Here is a 19,026-nt window from a genome sequence, read left to right as displayed (position 1 = left end):
GAACAGAGAAGCTATACTAATAAGCAAAAAAAGCAGATTGGTTATTGCAGGATTACTTTCCTGTAGGGGATGGCAGGGGCCCATTAGGCAGATTACCTAATGTGCTATTTAGGTGATTCCTGATTGGCTGGTGTAAGATTCCATTTCCAAGAAAGCCAAAACTGTAGTTAAATTAATTCTCAGTTTGGTAATGTGAGGCCTAGCATATGTGACTCCATTTGGGGCTGTTGTCTTATTTTTAGGGGTGCCAAATGTCACTATGAAATCTTAATTCTTTGGGAAATTGTCTTCCTACTTTACCAATTTGGTTAAAGGGAATGACTCCCTCCCCCTGCAAATACAAATTGAACACGAACTATTGTAGGACAAAGTTGTCAGGTTTGAAGTCCATCTGTCCTCCAGGTTTTACCAGCCCTGCTGCCTCTCCACCTCTCTCTGCTATAAAGGCTGGTTGGTAGGCTGGGGTTGAAATCCTTAAAGTACACCCAGGATCCTTGCTTAGCCTGTTTAACATTTTTCAGATGAAGCTACCGAGGCTCAGAGTTTAAATAACTTTGCCCAAGACCAAACAGTTAATGAATATGGGGATTGAAAATTCAGATCCAGCGTGGTTCCAGAGTTCTTTCTCTTAAACTGTAAGCCATGCTGAATATGCTCTGCAATTCTGGGCTGCTCTGAAGGTGAGCTGGCTTTTATGCCACCATCACCACCACCACCATCCTACCCAGTTATGAGTGCAGTGAGGATTCCATTAAATTGTCTCATTTGCTAATCTACTTTTCTGAGATCTTCTATAGAACTTTGTGAATATGCTATGTATACTTATTTTGCATGAGTAATGCCAACTTTGCATATATATTTTTGTCTTGGACATGATTCACTCAGAATGTTTTTATTTTTCTGGTTGGAATTTATATTCACACACTCCAAAATTTTATTTTTTTAAAGGAATTGGTAAACAGTGGTGGTGAGACTTTGCAAGAAATAAAAAACCTAACAGAGAAGCTAAACGAAAGAGATGAAAATATTGAACGTATCAGCATTTGGCTACAAGGGAATCTTGAAGAGCTGCGTTCTCTTATGGAACAGGAATTGAAAGTGGACCTCCTTAGTAAGTAACATCTCAAAAGCTTTGAGTAACAAAGAACCTCTTATTTTACTGTAACCAGTAATATCAAAAAAGCATTTTTAAAAAAGCTAACCAAATAACTTTGTCATCTCCAATAATCCATCCCCAATTAATGTTGCATTCACCTAAACACTAATTCTCATTTGTGGGGTTGAATGTGGTAATGCAGCAGTGTTGGACAACTCTCCCTTCCAACAACATGAGTTTCCTAAATAACCAAATCTTAATTTCTTTGTGGTTTTTTTGAAACTTATTTTGCACATTTTCCAAAGAAGTCTTTTTAAAGCCTTTTATGCACTTCCTCATCTTCTTAAAAGAAGATTTGGAACATAATTTTACCTTTTCTTCTTGAGCTTAGTTTAGTACTAAAAACAGGAACTATTAGGACTCCCGGGTGGCTCAGTCGGTTGGGCATCAGACTCTTGATTTCAGCTCAGGTCGTGGTCTCCAGGTTGTGGAGCTCCACACTGGGCATGGAGCCTCCTTGGGACTCTCCCTTTCCCCTCTCTACACCCCCACTGCTCACATGCACATGCTTACTCTTCTAAACCAATCAACCAACAAAACCCCAGGTACTATTGCCTTCTCTGAAAATCTAGTGATAGTGATGCCTTCTGGGGCTTCTGTAATATAACACATCCTTTATGAAATGATTGCCTCATGAGCGGTCCAGTTTCTTCAGAGGGTTATCAACTTCATCCTCAATTTTTACTTAAATGTCATGTTAGACATGAGGGCCACAGAATTCCATCCAGATTTTGGCTGTAGTGGGAAGAGGACATCAATTCTTGCACAGATACAGCCCAGAGGTCCCAGATTGTGGGCAGCTAACCAGGAATCCCTGGGGAAGACGGGATGATGGAGGTAGAAAGGGCTGAGAAGGAAGGGAGAATGAAGTGTAGAGGAGAGACAGAGTGATAAATGAAAATAATATAACCTAGCAGGGTTATTAAATTTTCATTGTAAAGAATGTCACCACTAGATAATCAATTTTAAAGGTGAGTTGTAGAATGTGAAATGAAATTGAAAGTGTTAGGACTGAAAACATTCCAGTATTTGGTCAAAGCAATGTTCTGAGAGCACTGCTTGACAAAAGAAGTAATGTTTTCATGACTAGTGAAGACTTTTGTGAGTAAGCTTAATCAGCCAAAAAGCTGTTTTTGTGGTCCTGCTCAAGCCTGGTGACACTTATTATGTGTAAGTGCACAGTCGGTCCCTGGACAGCCCTGGTGACTGCAGAATTGTCTTTGGTAAGTCAGGCCATCCCCAGCAACTGTCAACTCAAACTGTCAATTGCGCTATTTTCCACATGAGCGAGTCTTCCATTTTTGTCTGAAACCTGATGGAATTTTTTTTAAGATTTTATTTATTCATAGACACAGAATGAGAGAGAGAGAGAGAGAGAGAGAGAGAGAAAGAGAGGAGAGGCAGAGGAAGAGGCAGGCTCCATGCAGGGAGCCTGATGTGGGACTCGATCCCGGGTCTCCAGGACCAGGCCCTGGACTGAAGGCGGCACTAAACCGCCGAGCCACCCGGGCTGCTCCTGATGGAATTTTATGTTGGAACAGATTTAAATAGATGATCTTGAAAAGCTAGGCCCACCACATCCCCCTTTTTTCACATACTTTGAGGACTGTCTTATTGATAACTATATGGAAAGTAGAAAATTGCAGTATGGAAATAAAGACCAGCTAAGTGCAAACAAGCCGAGGCATACAGCTTGGTATGGCAAGGACAGGAGCGTCACCATCACTCGCTTCTGCAGGGAGGGGGATGGGAAAGGTTTACTGTGAAAGGAAAGGCCTCAGGTATGCTCTGATGGGAGGTTGTGGGCAGCTAACCAGGAGCAGGACTCCCTCTGTGATCCATTAGTTAAGTGTCTTTGGCTTTGGTGCTTCCAAAGTTAGAGGGCTCAAAAAGTAGGGAAGTTAGTAGTCATTGATGATGTTATGAATTCTGGGCCATTTGCAGAGTCTGTAGGTCAGAGAAGTCCTCAGGCTGTCATTATGCCAGCCCTGGTATAGTGGGAGAATTGGTTACTACACAAAGCTATGTAAAATTCCTTGTCATAGGGATTCTACGGGTGGAACATAGAACTATGAGAGAACCTAACAGAAAAGAGACTTGACCTAGTTAAGGAAAAGGGGAGAGGCCTCTCTGGAGGACTGAGAAATGGAGCTGAGATCACAAGGAAGGTTTCTGGCTTCCCTCACTCCACTATTTCTGCTCCTGGAGCATGGGCACTGTGTAGGGTTTGAAGGTAGGTGGACCTGGGCTCAGATCTTGGCACTGCTGCTTATGTTATTGAACTTCTACTCCCCAGTTTCCCTGCTTGTAAAATATGGATAGTTATGTTATAGAGCATCAGAGCCAAATGAGGCACGCCATCAGATCTCTTGAAATCTAGCATTCTCCTGTCAACCTTGGCTGGCTCCTTGGATTACTTGACCAGCTCTGAGCCACCTGTAATCTAGCTTTTGGATTTTCCCCGTTGAAAGTTCTCTGGGTGAGGGGACTTCCAGAGAAGCCTTTGATCTCTTGAGCTCAACAGCCCTCTCCTGTCCTCTTCTGGACATACTCTGTCACTGCAGCCATACAGCTCAGGGCCTCTGACAAGGAACGTGGGCTAGCTTCAGTAACATGTGGAGCAACTTTTGAGCCTGGCACCACAGTACATACTGCAGGTTCTAAGTTGAATAAAACCCAGTCCCTGAGCCTCGAAGTGCATACATTGTGAGAACAAAGAGCTGATTCAAATACAAGGGATTCCTTTTAGTGAGTGGCTATGAGAAGGTAAAGAGAGGCACCTCTAAACCTTTTTAAGTGTTGGGAATAGAGGTCTTCCTTGAAAGGGCAGTAGACATGCCCTGGCCAAGGACAGCGATAGCATGGCTATCTGCTGAGTGGGTATCTTCTGGGGGGTACCGACAGGCACATGGGGAGGATAGGTTTCTTAGAACTTCAAATGTCAGACTTCATCTTGAAAACCAAGATCTTTACTTTTTGCCTTAATAGTCCTTCTTGCAAAAAAAAAAAAAAAAAGCAAACAATTCTTAGTGTGTAGTCCTAAATAAAACAGTAACTGAGTACAGATTACTTAAGAAGTATTAAAAATAATTTTATCTTAAAATTCTAAAAGTCCCCGAGTTTTATACCATGTATTGTAACTTAGGTTATGGATAAATAATTTGTATATTAACCAAGCATTTTCACTTGATATATGTGCTACAGAAGACTGTTTAAGTCAAAGGATATTTTAGAAGAAGTATCAAATTTGTATACACTGTTGGTTATATTTTGATCATTTAATTCTGGAAAAGAAACATTATTAAAGCAGAATCAAAATTTAAGAAATAATTTTTAAAAATCATTTGCCAAAAAATTGTCAAAATGTCTTGAAAAAACTAAAACCTGAACTAGGAAGAATTTAGACCCTATTTCTCAAGTATTAGCATCACCTAGAAGAGGTTTTAAAAATCCTCCCGCTAAGCCTGCACCCTTAGACCAGTTCTGAGTCTCTGTGGGTGGGGCATGTTTTTAGACCTCTCTCCAGTGGGATCCAACATGCAGCCAAATCTTGCAAACCAACAGTTTTAGACAAATACATAACAATGTAATTAAATTTATCAACTGACCCAAATTAATCAAAATATTTGACCTTTAAATGACCTATCTAGCACTTGTTAGCAAAATAATTACCATGCACTGTAGCAGTGAGAGTCCCTAATGCCTTACAAGTCAAAACTGAACAAAGCTGAACTGGGACAAGGGTGATTTATTTTTTTAATGACCATATTTTAGCCTATTATTTAGTAACATTAGCAACCACAGTTGCTATGAATTGTTCTGGTCTTGTTCTTAAAACAAATTAATAATGCAGATATCTAAGTATTCCTGAAATCTTTGCATTTGAGGAATTTTAATAATTACTTGCATGATTTTTCCTTTTGCATACATATGTCTCTGCTTGGAGATCAGAGAAGATAATTGTTAAAATGGCTCCAAATGTAGAGGGACAGATGGTGTTGGTAATCAGATATATGGTTCTCTACAGTCCCTTCCCACAACCAAGTCCCAGATTATACAATTGTCCAGTTGAGGATCCTTTGGGAAATTTAGAATTTTAATGCACACTAATAACCATCCAAACTTGAGTGAGATACATAGCATTTTTATGTTTTTATTCCTACAGAAAAGAAGAAACACATTCCTATCAAAAAAGTCCATCCCCCAGTGGGTGAATGTAAAAAAACTAACAAAATAACTTCAAGGCTATAACTGCTGTGAATTCAAAAGGCACAAACAAAACTACAGAACAAGTGAGTACACTTTCTTCATGTTTTGCAATGATCTATGGATGTCTTAACAAAATTGCATAATCCCCACCCAATAGCAGAATCAGTAAATAACCTTCTAAATACAAATGGATATACATGGTTGGATAAATGTTAAAAAAAAAACAAACAAAAAAAAAACCCTTATTTTGCTTCCATGGTTCCACATGAATCTCTTAAAGGCTTTAGAGCATAAAATACACAGTACACCTATCAATAACCACAGGAAAAGTATATGTTCTATATATTCTGTATTCTGTTAAGGCATCAATTGTAAGATGCATCCTAATTCAGAGACGTCACAATGTGAAAAATTTTAGGATCAATAAAATATTATTGCACCGTGTATATATCCTTCAAAAAGGAGACCAAAGAGGAAGGGAATGTGTGAATCCATGTATTTATTCACTTGGGAAAGAAATATTCCTCTTTTTAGTCTGAATTATTTCCACAATTAAATGTCAGAACACCTGAGATTTTTTTTTTGTAGTTAAGCATTTTATTGTTTTTCTTAACAGAATCCATAATCAGAAGAGGTCTTCAACCAAACTACCTATAAACAGAAAACCCGTTATATAAATTATACTCTATTTTTATAATCAAAATACTGTACTGGTAAAAATAAATAACAAACAACATACTTCCTTTTCATGTTTGCTACCAGACCCACAGGTATGTTTGTCCTTCTTATTCCTTATACTTGAAAAACAAATTGAAACACAAGAGGCATGCAAATTAGACCGATGCTAAGGATTTCAGATTATACTTGTCTAGGTATAGAGGAACACGATTTTGTTCTAAAGGATAACTAAATTGTTGCAGGAAGCAAGTACTTCCTAACATGCTTGTAGTGTCCTGGTGTGCTAAAGTGTGTAAGTGTATTATACTATGTCATAGACTACTACAGCATTTTGTATTTTCCAAGTCTATCCAGAAAGTCTGTTAAGTCAAAAACGGAAAACAATCTTCCATACACAACAGAAGAGTATTAATGCATTTTATGTTTTTTTACTAAGAACACTTTTTAGGTTTTTTGGCATTTTACATTCAGTGTCCATTGGCTCCTTCAGAGAGTATCCGTGAAGGCTCAGTAAATTTCGCAGTGAACAAGTAAAAAAGAGCTGGAGTGGGTACCAAAGCCAAAAGCGGCAAATCTTGCTCGAGTTTATCCACTCTGGAAATGGATATTATTCCATAGGCATGAAGTAACCAGTGGCTGAAGAGAACAATAAGTCTTTTCTTTCTCACCAGAAGATCATAGCAGTTCTGTATAATTTTTTAAAGGAAGAAAACAAACACACATTATCAGGCTGAATAAGCTAGATAATTTGTTGCACTGTAATTTAAATGTATTATTTGTTGGGAAATTGGCAGAATAGGAAGATCCTGAGCTCACCTCGTCTATGGATACACACTGAGATAACAGACACAGTGCAACTCTGAAAATGACTCAAAGACTGGCAGCAGACCTTCCACAGTTAATTGTAGAGAGGAGGCCACATCAAAAAGGGTAAGAAGGGTGGGACATGGTTAGGAACAAAGCCCTGGGAGAGCCTAACCACACCACAGGAGGGACACCAAAAGAAGCCAAAGGATCAGAACCCCCACCAGTAACCCTAGGCCCAGGGGGCCAGCACTAGGAAAATGAGTCCCCGTAACAGCAGGCTTTGAAAACCGTGGGCCTTACTTTAAGCATTTTTACCATCAGTGGCACTTAGCTCCAGGAGAGCTGGAAGGTAACAAACTCAGTAGTCCCTGCCATTAAAGAGCCAGCATATAATAGGTAAGTAATGAACCACTAAATTCTACTCCTGAAAATAATATTACACTATAGGTTAACTAACTAGAATTTAAATAAAGAGCCAGCATAACAACCCAGCAGAGATACAGCACAGAAATACCAGTTTGAAAGGCACCAGATGTATATGTGAAGGAGATTTACTAATCTCATAATGTGCAAGGGAGGGGCAGGGATCTTTAGGAAACTCTCCAAGACTAAAAGAGCCGGCACAACCGTTTCTCCCCACTCCCCTACTTGCATGACCAGAAGAACATGTTCCACCTCACTTGCTAGCACCATGCCCAACCCACGTTCTCTTGCAGATTCACTCAGCAGGTGTCCCTCCAAAGTGGCTCCTGCCCCAACACACTGCAAACAACCCCAGGAGAGATGGCACCACTCCAAAGTGGCTCTTGCCCCAGAAAGACAATCACATACGCCAGTGTGTCTGCAAACCCAACAGCCAAACCTTGTAACTGAAAGTGCAGAGAAAGAATCCCACTACTCACTGCCACTGTAGTTGCAACAGCTTGGGGACCAGAATCTGCTAGCCCCACCAAAAAGCAAAAACCTCTTAGGGAACAGGGAAGGGAGAGTAGTGCCCTGGAGACTGTTGTAACTGCAGCCCCAACAGAATAGGGGCAGGAGTCTGGTCTGACTGCCGATCTGCCCAACTACAGGCCTTCAGTGGCCCCAGACTGGCACCTTCACAGAACAGGGACCAAATCCTGCCTGGTGTGCCCTGAGCAGATGAAGTAGGCCATTGCAGCTGACTGGACTGAAGGCCAACACAGTATAGCCACTACAGCAGGGTCCATGTATCCCACATAGGAGACATCCATGAAGCACCTGATTCTGGGGAACGGAGGACATTGCACCACAGCACCTTTTCCTCAAATGCCACTACTTCAAGATCAGGAGATGTAGCTGACTTTTCTAACAGAGACAAGGAGACAGAAGAATAAGTCCCAAATGAAAGAACAGGATAAAACCACAGCAAAAGAGCCAAATGAAACACAGATAAGCAACATGCCTGATAAACTCAAAGTAATGGTCATAAATAAGCAGAGGATCTCAGTGAAACCTTCAATATATAAAATAGAACCAGAGATGAGGAACTCAATAACTGAAATGAAAATTACACTAGAGAAAAATCAATAAAGGATCAGTGATCTGGAAGACTGATGTAATAGAAAGCAGCCAAGCTGAACAGCAAACAAAAAAATATAATAAAAAATGAAAATAGGGTAAGGGAACTCAGTGACACCATCAAGCATAATAATATTCACATTATAGGGATCCCAGGAGGAGAGAGAAAAGGGGCAGAAAATTTATTTGAAGAAATAAAAGCTGAAACTTCCCGAATTTATGGAAGAAAACAGACTTCCAGATGCAAGAGCACTGACAGCACCTAATAAAATTAATCCACGGCACATAAAAATTAAAATGGCAAAGTAGTGATAGAGATTTTATAAGCAGCAAGAGAAAAGAACACAATTATGCATAAAGGAAACCCCAGAAACCTATCAGGTGATTTTTCAGCAAAAACCCTGCAGGCCTAAAGGAAATGGCATGATATATTCAAAATGCTTAAAGAAAAAAAACCTATAAAAGAATAGTCTGTTGTATTCAGAATGGAAGGAGAAATAAAGGGTTTCCGTGACAAAGTTAAAGGAGTTTATAACCACTAAACCAGCCTTACAAGAAAACATTAAAGAGAATTCTTTGAGTGGGAAAAAACTCTGTAATAAAGATTATGAAAGGAAAAAATGTCACAATATAAACATATAACAAAAGATATAAAACCACATATAAAACCAGTATAGAGATTAAAGCACAAAAGCGGTAAAATCAATATCTATAAAAATCAGTCAAGGGACTCAAAAAAGGAGGTAAAGTATGACATCATATACATAAAACATGGTGGGGGGGGTAAAAATTTAGTGCTTTTAGGATGGGTTCAAACTAAAGTGACCCATAACTTAATATAGACTGCTATACGTTAGAAGTTATAAATGAATATGGTAACCACAAATCAAAACCTATAATACATACATAAATAGAAAGGAATCCAAGTGTAATGCTAAAGCCATTAAACCACAAGGGAAGAGAAGGAGCAAAGAACTACAAAAACAATAGTAAAACAAGTTAACAGAATGGCAATAAGTACATACCTATCAATAATTACTCTGAGTATAAATGGACTAAACGCTGCAAAGGACATAGGGTGCTGAGTGGATAAAGGAAAAAAAAAACAAACAAACCTCTAAGTGCTGCTTTAGACTTACTTTAGACCTAGACATACATGCAAGATTGAAAGTGAAGGAACTGAAAAACATCATGCAAATAGAAGTTAAAAGAAAGCTGGGTTAGCAATACTTAAATTATTTGACAAAATAGACTTTAAAACAAAGATAGTAGGTACCAAGGGACAAAAAGGATATTACTGAATTAAAAAGGGAACAATCCAAAAAGAGGATAGAAAAATTATAAATACCTATGCACCCAAAAAGAGGGTACCTAAATACATAAAGCAACTATTAACAGACAGGAAGAGACTGACAGTAATACAATAATAGTTGGGGACTTATATACTCCACTTACATCAGTGTATACATTATCCAGGTTAATCAACAAGAAACAATGGCTGTGAATGACATATCAGACCAGATGGACCTAAAAGATATATTGAGAACATTCCATCCAAAAACAGGATTACATATTCTTTTTAAGTGTACATGGGATCCTCTCCAGAACGGATCACATGTTGGGGCACAAAAAGTCTCAACAAACTAAATCATGCCTTTTTTCCAACCACAACTGTATGAAACTAGAAATTACAAGAAGTCTAGAAAGAACACAAATATATGTAGGCTAAATAATATGTTTTACTAAATGATTAATGGGTCAACCAAGACATCAAAGGAAATAAAAAAATACATGAAACAGATGAAAACCACAACGGTTCAGTATCTTTGGGATGCAGCAAAAGCTGTCCTAAGAGGGAAGATTATAGCAATAGAGACCTACCTCAAAAAACAAACACCTCAAACTTAGCCTCACCCTTAAAGGAGTTAGAAAAAGAACAAAAGCCCAAAGCCAGTAGAAGGAACAAAATAATAAAGATGAGAGCAGAAGTAAATAGAGACAAAAAAACAAAACAGATCAGGAGCTGGCTCTTTGAAGATAAACAACATTGATAAAGCTTTAGCTAGACTCATCAAGAAAAAAGAGGCTGCAAATAAAACTAGAAAAGGAGGAGAAATAACGGACACCACAGATATAGGACTTTAAGAAATTATGAAAAACTATATGGTAATAAACTGGACAACCTTAAAGAAATGGATACATTCCTAGAAGCATATAGCCTCTCCAAAGTGAATCAGGAAGAACACTTGTAACAAAATAAAGTCCAAGACCAGATGGCATCAAAGGTGAATTATACCAAACATTTAAAGAATTGGGCAGCCTGGGGAGCTTGGCGGTTTAGCGCCGCCTTCAGCCCAGGGCCTGATCCTGGAGACCGGGGACTGAGTCCCACGTCGGGCTCCCTGCATGGAGCCTCCTTCTCCCTCTGCTTGTGTCTCTGCCCCTCTCTCCCAATCTGTGTCTCTCATGAATAAATAAAAAGTAAAATCTTTTAAAATAAATAAATAAAGAATATCCATTCTTTCAAACTATTCAAAAAAAAAAAAAATGGAAAAGGAAGAAAAGTCTCCAAATTTATTTTGTGAGGCCAGCATCACCCTGATACCAAAACCAGATAGACACCACAAAAAAAGAAATCTATAGACCAGTATCTCTGATGAACATAGATGTAAAATTCCCAACAAAATATTGGTAAACCAAATGGAATAATACACTAAAAAAATTATTCTCCACAATCAAGTGGGTTTTATTCTAGGTTGTAATGGTGGTTCAATATTTGCAAATCAATCAAAATGATAAATCACACTGATGAGAGAAAAGAAAAAAACCATAGCACCATCTCAACAGATGCACTAAAGGCACCTAACAAAGCACATCCATCTGTGATAAAACCTCTCAACAAAGTAGATCTAGAAGGAAGGTACGTCAACATAGTAAGGGCCGCATATGAAAACCCTACAGCTAACATCTTACTAAATGGTGAAAAATCAAAAGCTTTTCCTCTCAGATCAGGAACAAGACAAGGAGGTCCACTCTTACCACTTTTATTCAACAGAATATTAGAAGTTCTAGCCACAGCAATGAAAAACAAAAAAAAGGGAAAGACATCTGAATTGGTAAGGAAGAAGTAAAACTTCTACTATTTGCAGATAACATGATACTATATATAGAAAACCCTAGACTCCACCAAAAAACTACTAAAACTGATAAATGAATTCAATGAAGTTGCAGGATACAAAATTAATGAACAGAAATCTGTTGAATTTCTATACACTAATAACAAAGTAGCAGAATGAGAAAGATTTTTAAAATCCCACTTACATTGTACAAAAATAATAAAACCTCTAGGAATAAACTTAAGGAAGTGAAAGACCTGTACTCTGAAAATAATAAAACACTGATGAAAGAAACTGTAGGTGACACAAATGGAAATTCCATGATTTAATGCAATCCCTATCAAAATAGCAACATTTTTTATAGAACTAGAACAAATAATCAGCATTTTCTTTGGAATCACAAAAAAAAAAACCCTAAAGAGCCAAAGCAATACTGAGGAAGAAAAACAAAGCTGGATTTAATGACAATCCCAGATTTCAAGATACTCTATAAAGCTGTAATAATCAAAACAGTATGGTACTAGCACAGAAAGACACATGAATCAATGGAACAGAACAGAAAGCGCTGAGATAAACCCCAGCATATATAGTAAATTAATCTAGGACAAGGGAGGCAAGAGTAAATAAAACGAGGAAAGAGAGTCTCTTCAATAAATAGTGCTGTGAAAATTGCACACCTACATGCGAAAGAACAAAACTGGACCATTTTCTTACCCCAGACACAAAGACAAACTCAAAATGGACTAAGACCTAAATGTGATACCAGAAACCATAAAATTCCTAGAACAAAATAGGCAGTAATTGGACAGTGGCTAGATCTGTCTCCTCAGGCAAGGGAAACAGAAGCAAAAACAAAGTACTGAGACTACACCAAAATAAAAAGCTGTTACGTAGGGAAGGAAACCATCAACAAAAAAGGCAATCTAATGAAGCAGAGAAAATATCTGCAAGTGATACATCTGATAAGACGTTAATATGGGTGTGTATCCTATAACTTCTACAACTCAACACGCAAGAAACAATCTGATTAAAAATGGGCAGAGGACCTGGACAATTGTCCCAAAGACATAGAGATGGCCAAGAAACACAGGAAAAGATGGTCAACATCACTAATCACCAGGGAAATGCAAATCAAAAGCACAATGAGATGTCATCTTATGTCTGTCAGAGTGGCTAAAATCAAGAACACAAGAAACACATGTTGCCAAAGATGTGGGAAAAAATGACCTTCGTGCACTGGGAATGCCAAATGGTGCAGCCATGGTGGAAAACAGCATGGAGGTTCCTCAAAAAAATTAATCTGAAAAGATAAATGCACTCCCCATGTTTATTGAAGTATTATTTACATAGCCAAGATATGGAAGGAACCCAAGTGTCCATGGACAGATGAATGGATAAAGGTATGGTACATATAAACAATGGAATACTACTTAGCCATAAAAAAGGATGAGATCTTGCCATTTGCAACAACATGGATGGACCTAGGGGTACAATGCTAAGTGAAGTCAGTCAGAGAAAGATAAATACCATATGATTTCACCCATGTGGAATTTAAGAGACAAGGGATAAAATGGGACAAAAACAACATCATCAACAACAACAACAACAAAAAAAAAAAAAAGAAAGAAAGAAAGAAAAGAAAAAAGACTCAAATACAGAGAACTGGTGGTTACCAGAGGGGAGGTGGGTGAAATAAAGGGGATTAAGAGGACACATATCATGATGAGCACTGAATAATGTATGGAATTGTTGAATGATTATATTGTACACCTAAAGCTAATATAACACTCTAGGTTAATACTTCAATGAAAATAAAATGTACTGTTTCCACGCAATAACCTCAGCATCACACCATGTTTGACCTAAAAAGGACCTAAGAAATCACTCATTACATTTTACAGATGAGGAAACTGAGGCTTTCAACAACCATATAGGCACTCAGCAGCAGCACCAAAACAGGAGGCCATGTCTCTAAATTCTAGTCCAAAACACCATTCAACCTTGGAAACATTATAGTTTCTTCTGAGATATGAACTAGAAGGGAACTCTACATGATGGGCCTCCTTCCTGCCCTGATCCACCGCAGCTGAGTCTTATAGGTGGGAAGTAGGAGGTACATAAACTCAACTTCCTTAGTTTCTAGTATCCTTGGGGTCTGCTGCCTGGATAATTAGAAGGGAGCAGAAATGACATTTCCTTTTAATTTTTAAACAGCTCTGTAATATGTAGAAATAGGAGACTTCAAGTTATTACAAAAGTAGTATTTAAAGGTGCTAACAGGGAATCCCTGGGTGGGTCAGCGGTTTAGCGCCTGCCTTCAGCCCAGGGTGTGGTTCTGGAGTCCCGGGGTCGAGTCTCACATCGGGCTCCCTGTATGGAGCCTGCTTCTCCCTCTGCCTGTGTCTCTTCCTCTCTCTCATGAATGAATAAATAAAATCTTAAAAAAAAAAATAAAAATAAAGGTGCTAATAAACACACTAAAATGTAATTTGCAGGAGGTTACTAACTCTCTCTTATTAAATGACTCATCAACTCACCAGAACTAAATTTCCTGATTCAGGTCCCTATTCCGATTCTTTATAGAGTGCTAATTGAAGTACACGAACATTTCATATGGAAGAGATTCCTGGAGCAAAGATCTAAGTTTCAGGCTAATTTAACTATCCATAGTAGTTATAGGTAATAAAAATTCAAGAACTTCATTTTATTGAACTATCCAATCATTCCCTCCCTCAAGTTTTTCCTTGGAATGGACAAAGGTGACAAAATGAATCTGCTTATCTTCTTTGAACATATTGTATTGTTGACTAAAGATTACACAGGAGAAATGGAGATAGTATACAAATGAAAAGATCTGAATCACCACAAAAACATTCGCTTGGTTCCTCTACTACTATTCTACCTGAAAGTCATTCCCTTTCACTCTTTCACTAATGCAACAGAAAAAGGAGCAACAGCAATGACTCCAAAATAGGTGACAACTTCCTTCTTTGGGCTGAACTTTTTTATGAAAGAATGAGAAAGCACACGTCTTTATCAACTGCAGTATGCAGCTGAAGGCTGTGCCTAGATTAGCAAGCAACATTTTTTTATTCCTTTCAAGTTAAAGGTATAATTCAGAGTTCTTTCTAACAGTGGCCTTCAATAAAATACTAACTAAGATAGACAAAATGGAGATCTTGAAACAGGAAAAGTATCAAAACTAGTATGACTATAATATTATTTCCAAGTCACCGAAATATTAGAATGCAAAAGTAAACATCCATAATCAAGAAAATAAAATTGGGAACAAAATATAGAAGGGTATAAAATGTATTTAATACTGATGACTGTCAGTGTTGCCATTGTAAAATAAAGTGTAAAATTAGTTCTATATACCATAAAGCGGTTCATGTTTCCTTCAAAGTAGTAACGTTCAACATTTCAATAATTAAACATTTTCTATGTGAGTAAATTATGTGAAAAGATTGTTTTTCTCCAACATACTAGGTACTTAAGCCTGCTACTGCACTAATTTCCCTAGCAAATACAACATTTTATAAACTTAACTAACATGCTAAAAGCTACTGAGTGCCATCAATTAGCTAAGGATTACTAAAACAATCAGTCGTACCTTATCATATCATAGGTAGATTCTCCTACTCAATTGCTAAATTTATTAAAAACAAACACACACCTTTAACAAAGGAAAAAAGATTTCCTACCTCTATTTCAGAAGCCGACATGTACACAGCCAGAGTAACCAAAGATAATACTAATATAATGTATGGGAAGGCATAATCTGAAAAACAAATTGGTATTATATTGAAAATTAAATTTTCTGAATAAACCATCAAAATAATTCAGACAGTTTTTTAAATTCTCTCAATAGTTGAAAACTTTCTCAACCAGTCCTTTGTGAGACTTAAGCCCTAATGGCCTAAGGCAGGGGTCAGGAAACTTTCTGTGAAGGACCAGATAGTAAATATTTTTGGCTTTGCGGGCCATACAGTCTGTCTCAATAACCCAAGTCCCCATTGCAATGGGAAACAGCCAGACAATACACAAATGAATGGGTGTGGCTATGTTCCAATAAAACTCTAGGAGCAATAAATTCCAAATTTCATATAATTTTCACACATTAAGAATTACTACTCTCTCTCAGAGCACCCCTCTCTCCATTTTTTTTAACCAAAATAAAAAGATAATGGTCAACTCAGACTCCATAAGAAACCCACACTTCAGATAAAAATAGCCCTTTTGATAAGGGCAACACAACTCAGTGTGGGAATAAGAAAAGTGCAGAGGAATGTTGAAACTATCCTGGATAAGATCCCCTTATTTTTTTCTACTGTTTAAAAAATGTAAAACTATCCTTGGCCCAGTTTTGAAGACCCCTGCCTTAAGGCATCCATTGAATGTAATGATTAGTTTCTGTCTATGCATCTACAATACTAGTATGTACCAAACTTGGGAGGATTGAGAAAGTAATTATGCAAATAATTTTGTTTTGTGGTCCAAATGGGGGATGTTGGTTGAAAAAAGCTACATGGTTTTAATTACTCTTTAGAAAAGCTGCTATATCAGTAACCTCATCATTCAGTGTTCTTTATGTCAAAATTCTAGATATTTTGGGACGCCTGGGTGGCTCAGTGGTTGAGCATCTGCCTTCAGCTCAGGGTGTGATCCCGGAGTACTGGGATCGAGTCCCACATCAGGCTCCCTGCATGGAGCCTGCTTTTCCCTCTGCCTGTGTCTCTGCCTCTCTGTATCTCTCATGAATAAATAAATAAAATCTTTAAAAAGAAAATTCTAGATTTTTCTACTTCAAGCAAAATTTTTTATAAAATACTTTCTCTTAAAATGTTTTCAATTTATAGCACACTAAAGCAAACAAAAACATTAATAAAATCTTGAATTACTTTTCATATAATTATTTTAAAACAACTTCAATTTATGAAACCACTAATCATTCTACATTGCAGTGGAACCCATTTGGAACAATTTCAAATGTTAATTCAGAATGTAGAAACTCTAACTTATCTATACAAGCTCAATTCCAACTTACTAAGTAAATAACTAAATGCCTTGTTTGACATTTAAAACCTTTTATTTCATAGACCGTAATTAGGTCCTGAACCAACCACACACACACACACACACACACACACACACACACACAAATCCTATTTAATTTATAAATAGTTAATGTTGCTAATGCTACAAATCTAAGACTGAGTAGTAAAAAGCCATCTAAGTTAAAAAGAGAAGTTTCTAAAAAGGCCCAAACTTGTGGGGAGTAGAGGGTGGTCTTGGGTTCATGGAAGCATTTAGGTCTTGCACTCAGGCATGGCTGTTACAAGGTTTTAAAATTTGAGATTTTGAGCAACTAGGCCTAGGGGGTAAAGCCTGAGAATCTGCATTTTCATTCCCCTAGTGGTTCAGATGCAGATCACACTTAAAAACTGGCTTCCAAATTCCAAGCAGGTAGAATTTGTCAGACCTCTTCCTAATAACTTCTCATCAACCTATTTTATTTGCTTTTTCAAATATTTGCTTCTGTTGCTCTATTCAGTAGTTACTAAGTCAGAAAGCTACTCTATTCTCCTATTCCCTCACCCCTATATTTAGTCAGTTACCTAGTTAACTGATCTTCAAAATACTCTCCATTCCCAGTGCTTCTCTGCTTTAGGCCAGTCAGACTTGGCTAGCTGCAATAACCTCTTAACTGATCCCCTAGGTCCTCGTCCCCTGCCAATCCATCTTCTACACTGCTAGGAATTTTCTTTCTAACTTGCATGCCAGTCTTCTGCCTAAAATCCTTAAAGGGTGGGTCTCTATTCCCTAGAACAAGAATAGCAACCTCACATACCCACAGAGGCCAGCCAGGCAGGTAAACAATAGAAGTGAACCAAATCTAAGACAACAGGAAATGGTAGGAGCTAGAAGGAGCTATACATTTTCAAGTACTATGCAGGCCAACTGAAACAATACATCTATAAACTAGAATATAAGGGATAACAGACTTCTGACTAGTCTCCAATTTCCTCTTCCCTTGGCCTCACCTTCACAGTGCCATCCTCCTCTAGAGCCAAATTCATTACCAAGCTACAAAATGATGCCAGTCTTGCCTAGCCCCTTTAGACCAGAAGACTTGCCCTCTGTACCTTGGTAGGCTCCACGTAGATGGCATCTAACATCCCTGCAATATTCAATGCCACATATTCAAATAAGTACTATACTACATCGTCTCAGCTACTCATAGCTTTCCTACTAGTATGTCAGCCCTTTAACACCAACTTTTTCCTATTCTTTTGAGTCATATTCAGTCTAAATACTTGAATAAATGAATGGCTACATTGAAATAAAGAATATACTGAAGATTCTTTTACTGTATCTAAATGGCTTTAATAAAGGCACTCAAAAATTGAGGACATAACTTAATAATAAATGTTAGTACATATCATCAACAGTAACTTCCATATATTACATGCAAAAACAAGTTCTTGCTTTTTATTTTTTTTAAGTTTTTTAAGTTCTTGCTTTTTAATTCATACTCAGGTTTTTTAAATATTCCTACTTAGTTTATAAGCTTCAGATACAAAGTATTCTCTAAATAGAAATCAGCTTTGACTAACTTGAGACTATTCCATCCCAAGCAGCACATTTTTTGTTTTTATAAGACTGATTATGTTTTAGCAAAAATATTTTCAAGGATTAAAAAAACAATTTAAAGATCCAAAGTTATAGAGAATATACTGTTTATCAAATATACAAATATATTTCATTGACTTGACCCATCAAACTTACATAAAAGGCCTCCACCAACTGCCTGAAGCACAGTTAAAATTGGGAAGAAGTAAAGTGCAGCATAAATACTTTTAAATCGATCAGACTTTCCTAACCCACAGGCAATCTTCTTTACCAGAAGGGGTCGGAGTAGCATCATCAATACCAAGCAGAATGCATAATAGATAAATACAATAGTGTACCTGTAAAATAAGTCAAGGAATCATAACATTGAAATTATGCTTTAAAATATCTATTACTGATCAATTTAAAATCATAGATGCTAAAAAAGGTTTAAAACGTATATTAAGTCAACCTACTAACTCAAAGTTTTAGTAATGTAAACATTTTTTATAGTAAGTTTCTAATAATAGAAATTTGCATGCTGTTCCGTGTCTCATCTAAGTTCCCCTCAAAACTACAATTATCAGTATAGTATCCCGGTATTTTTCAGTCTGTAAGGAACAAGGCTATATATACCAATGGAGAAAATAATCAATGTAATAGTGTTCCAAAGGCTCCTGGTAATTTTGTGCCATTACTTTCTGTTGACCCACAAAGAAAAAAATTTCTATAACTTTTGGTAGTCCTGAAGCTTTTTTTCTTTTTAAGTTTTGTTTTTTTTGTTTGTTTGTTTTTAGTAATCTCTATGCCCAACCTGGGGCTTGAACTCACAACCCCAAGATCTCAATCCTGAGATCTTCCAACTAAGCCAGCCAGGCATTCTGGGTAGTCCTGCTGCTTTCTGAA

General features: G+C 37.4%; 2 protein-coding genes across 8 annotated transcripts in view; one reads left to right on the top strand and one right to left on the bottom strand.

The window, feature by feature from the left end:
• Nucleotides 1–19,026, top strand: part of CCDC175 (coiled-coil domain containing 175) — a 102,407-nt gene that overhangs the window by 67,580 nt on the left and 15,801 nt on the right. Inside the window, exons 19-21 of one of the 3 annotated variants that reach the window (XM_077909473.1) lie at nt 949–1,111; nt 5,322–5,448; nt 5,982–6,276. In XM_077909473.1, coding sequence (XP_077765599.1) covers nt 949–1,111; nt 5,322–5,407 — 249 coding nt within the window. In that variant the 3' untranslated portion in view covers nt 5,408–5,448; nt 5,982–6,276. Of the gene's footprint in view, nt 1–948; nt 1,117–5,321; nt 5,449–5,981; nt 6,277–19,026 lie in introns of those variants that run through there. The other 2 variants (XM_077909474.1, XM_077909477.1) reach the window with 2 other exon arrangements.
• JKAMP (JNK1/MAPK8 associated membrane protein) overlaps nt 5,285–19,026 on the bottom strand; it is a 37,840-nt gene continuing 24,098 nt past the window's right edge. For all 5 annotated transcript variants that reach the window (XM_077909479.1, XM_077909480.1, XM_077909481.1 and 2 more), the window contains 3 exons: nt 18,298–18,479; nt 15,213–15,289; nt 5,285–6,729 (listed from right to left, as the gene is read on the bottom strand). In XM_077909479.1, the coding sequence (XP_077765605.1) occupies nt 6,511–6,729; nt 15,213–15,289; nt 18,298–18,479 (478 nt within the window). In that variant the 3' untranslated portion in view covers nt 5,285–6,510. The remainder of the gene's footprint in view (nt 6,730–15,212; nt 15,290–18,297; nt 18,480–19,026) is intronic.

This window comes from Canis aureus, chromosome 9 (genome assembly GCF_053574225.1).
Source record: "Canis aureus isolate CA01 chromosome 9, VMU_Caureus_v.1.0, whole genome shotgun sequence".
Lineage (NCBI taxonomy): Eukaryota > Metazoa > Chordata > Mammalia > Carnivora > Canidae > Canis > Canis aureus.
The sequence above is the reverse complement of the archived record's forward strand: the minus strand, read 5'-3'. Positions and strand labels throughout refer to the sequence as shown.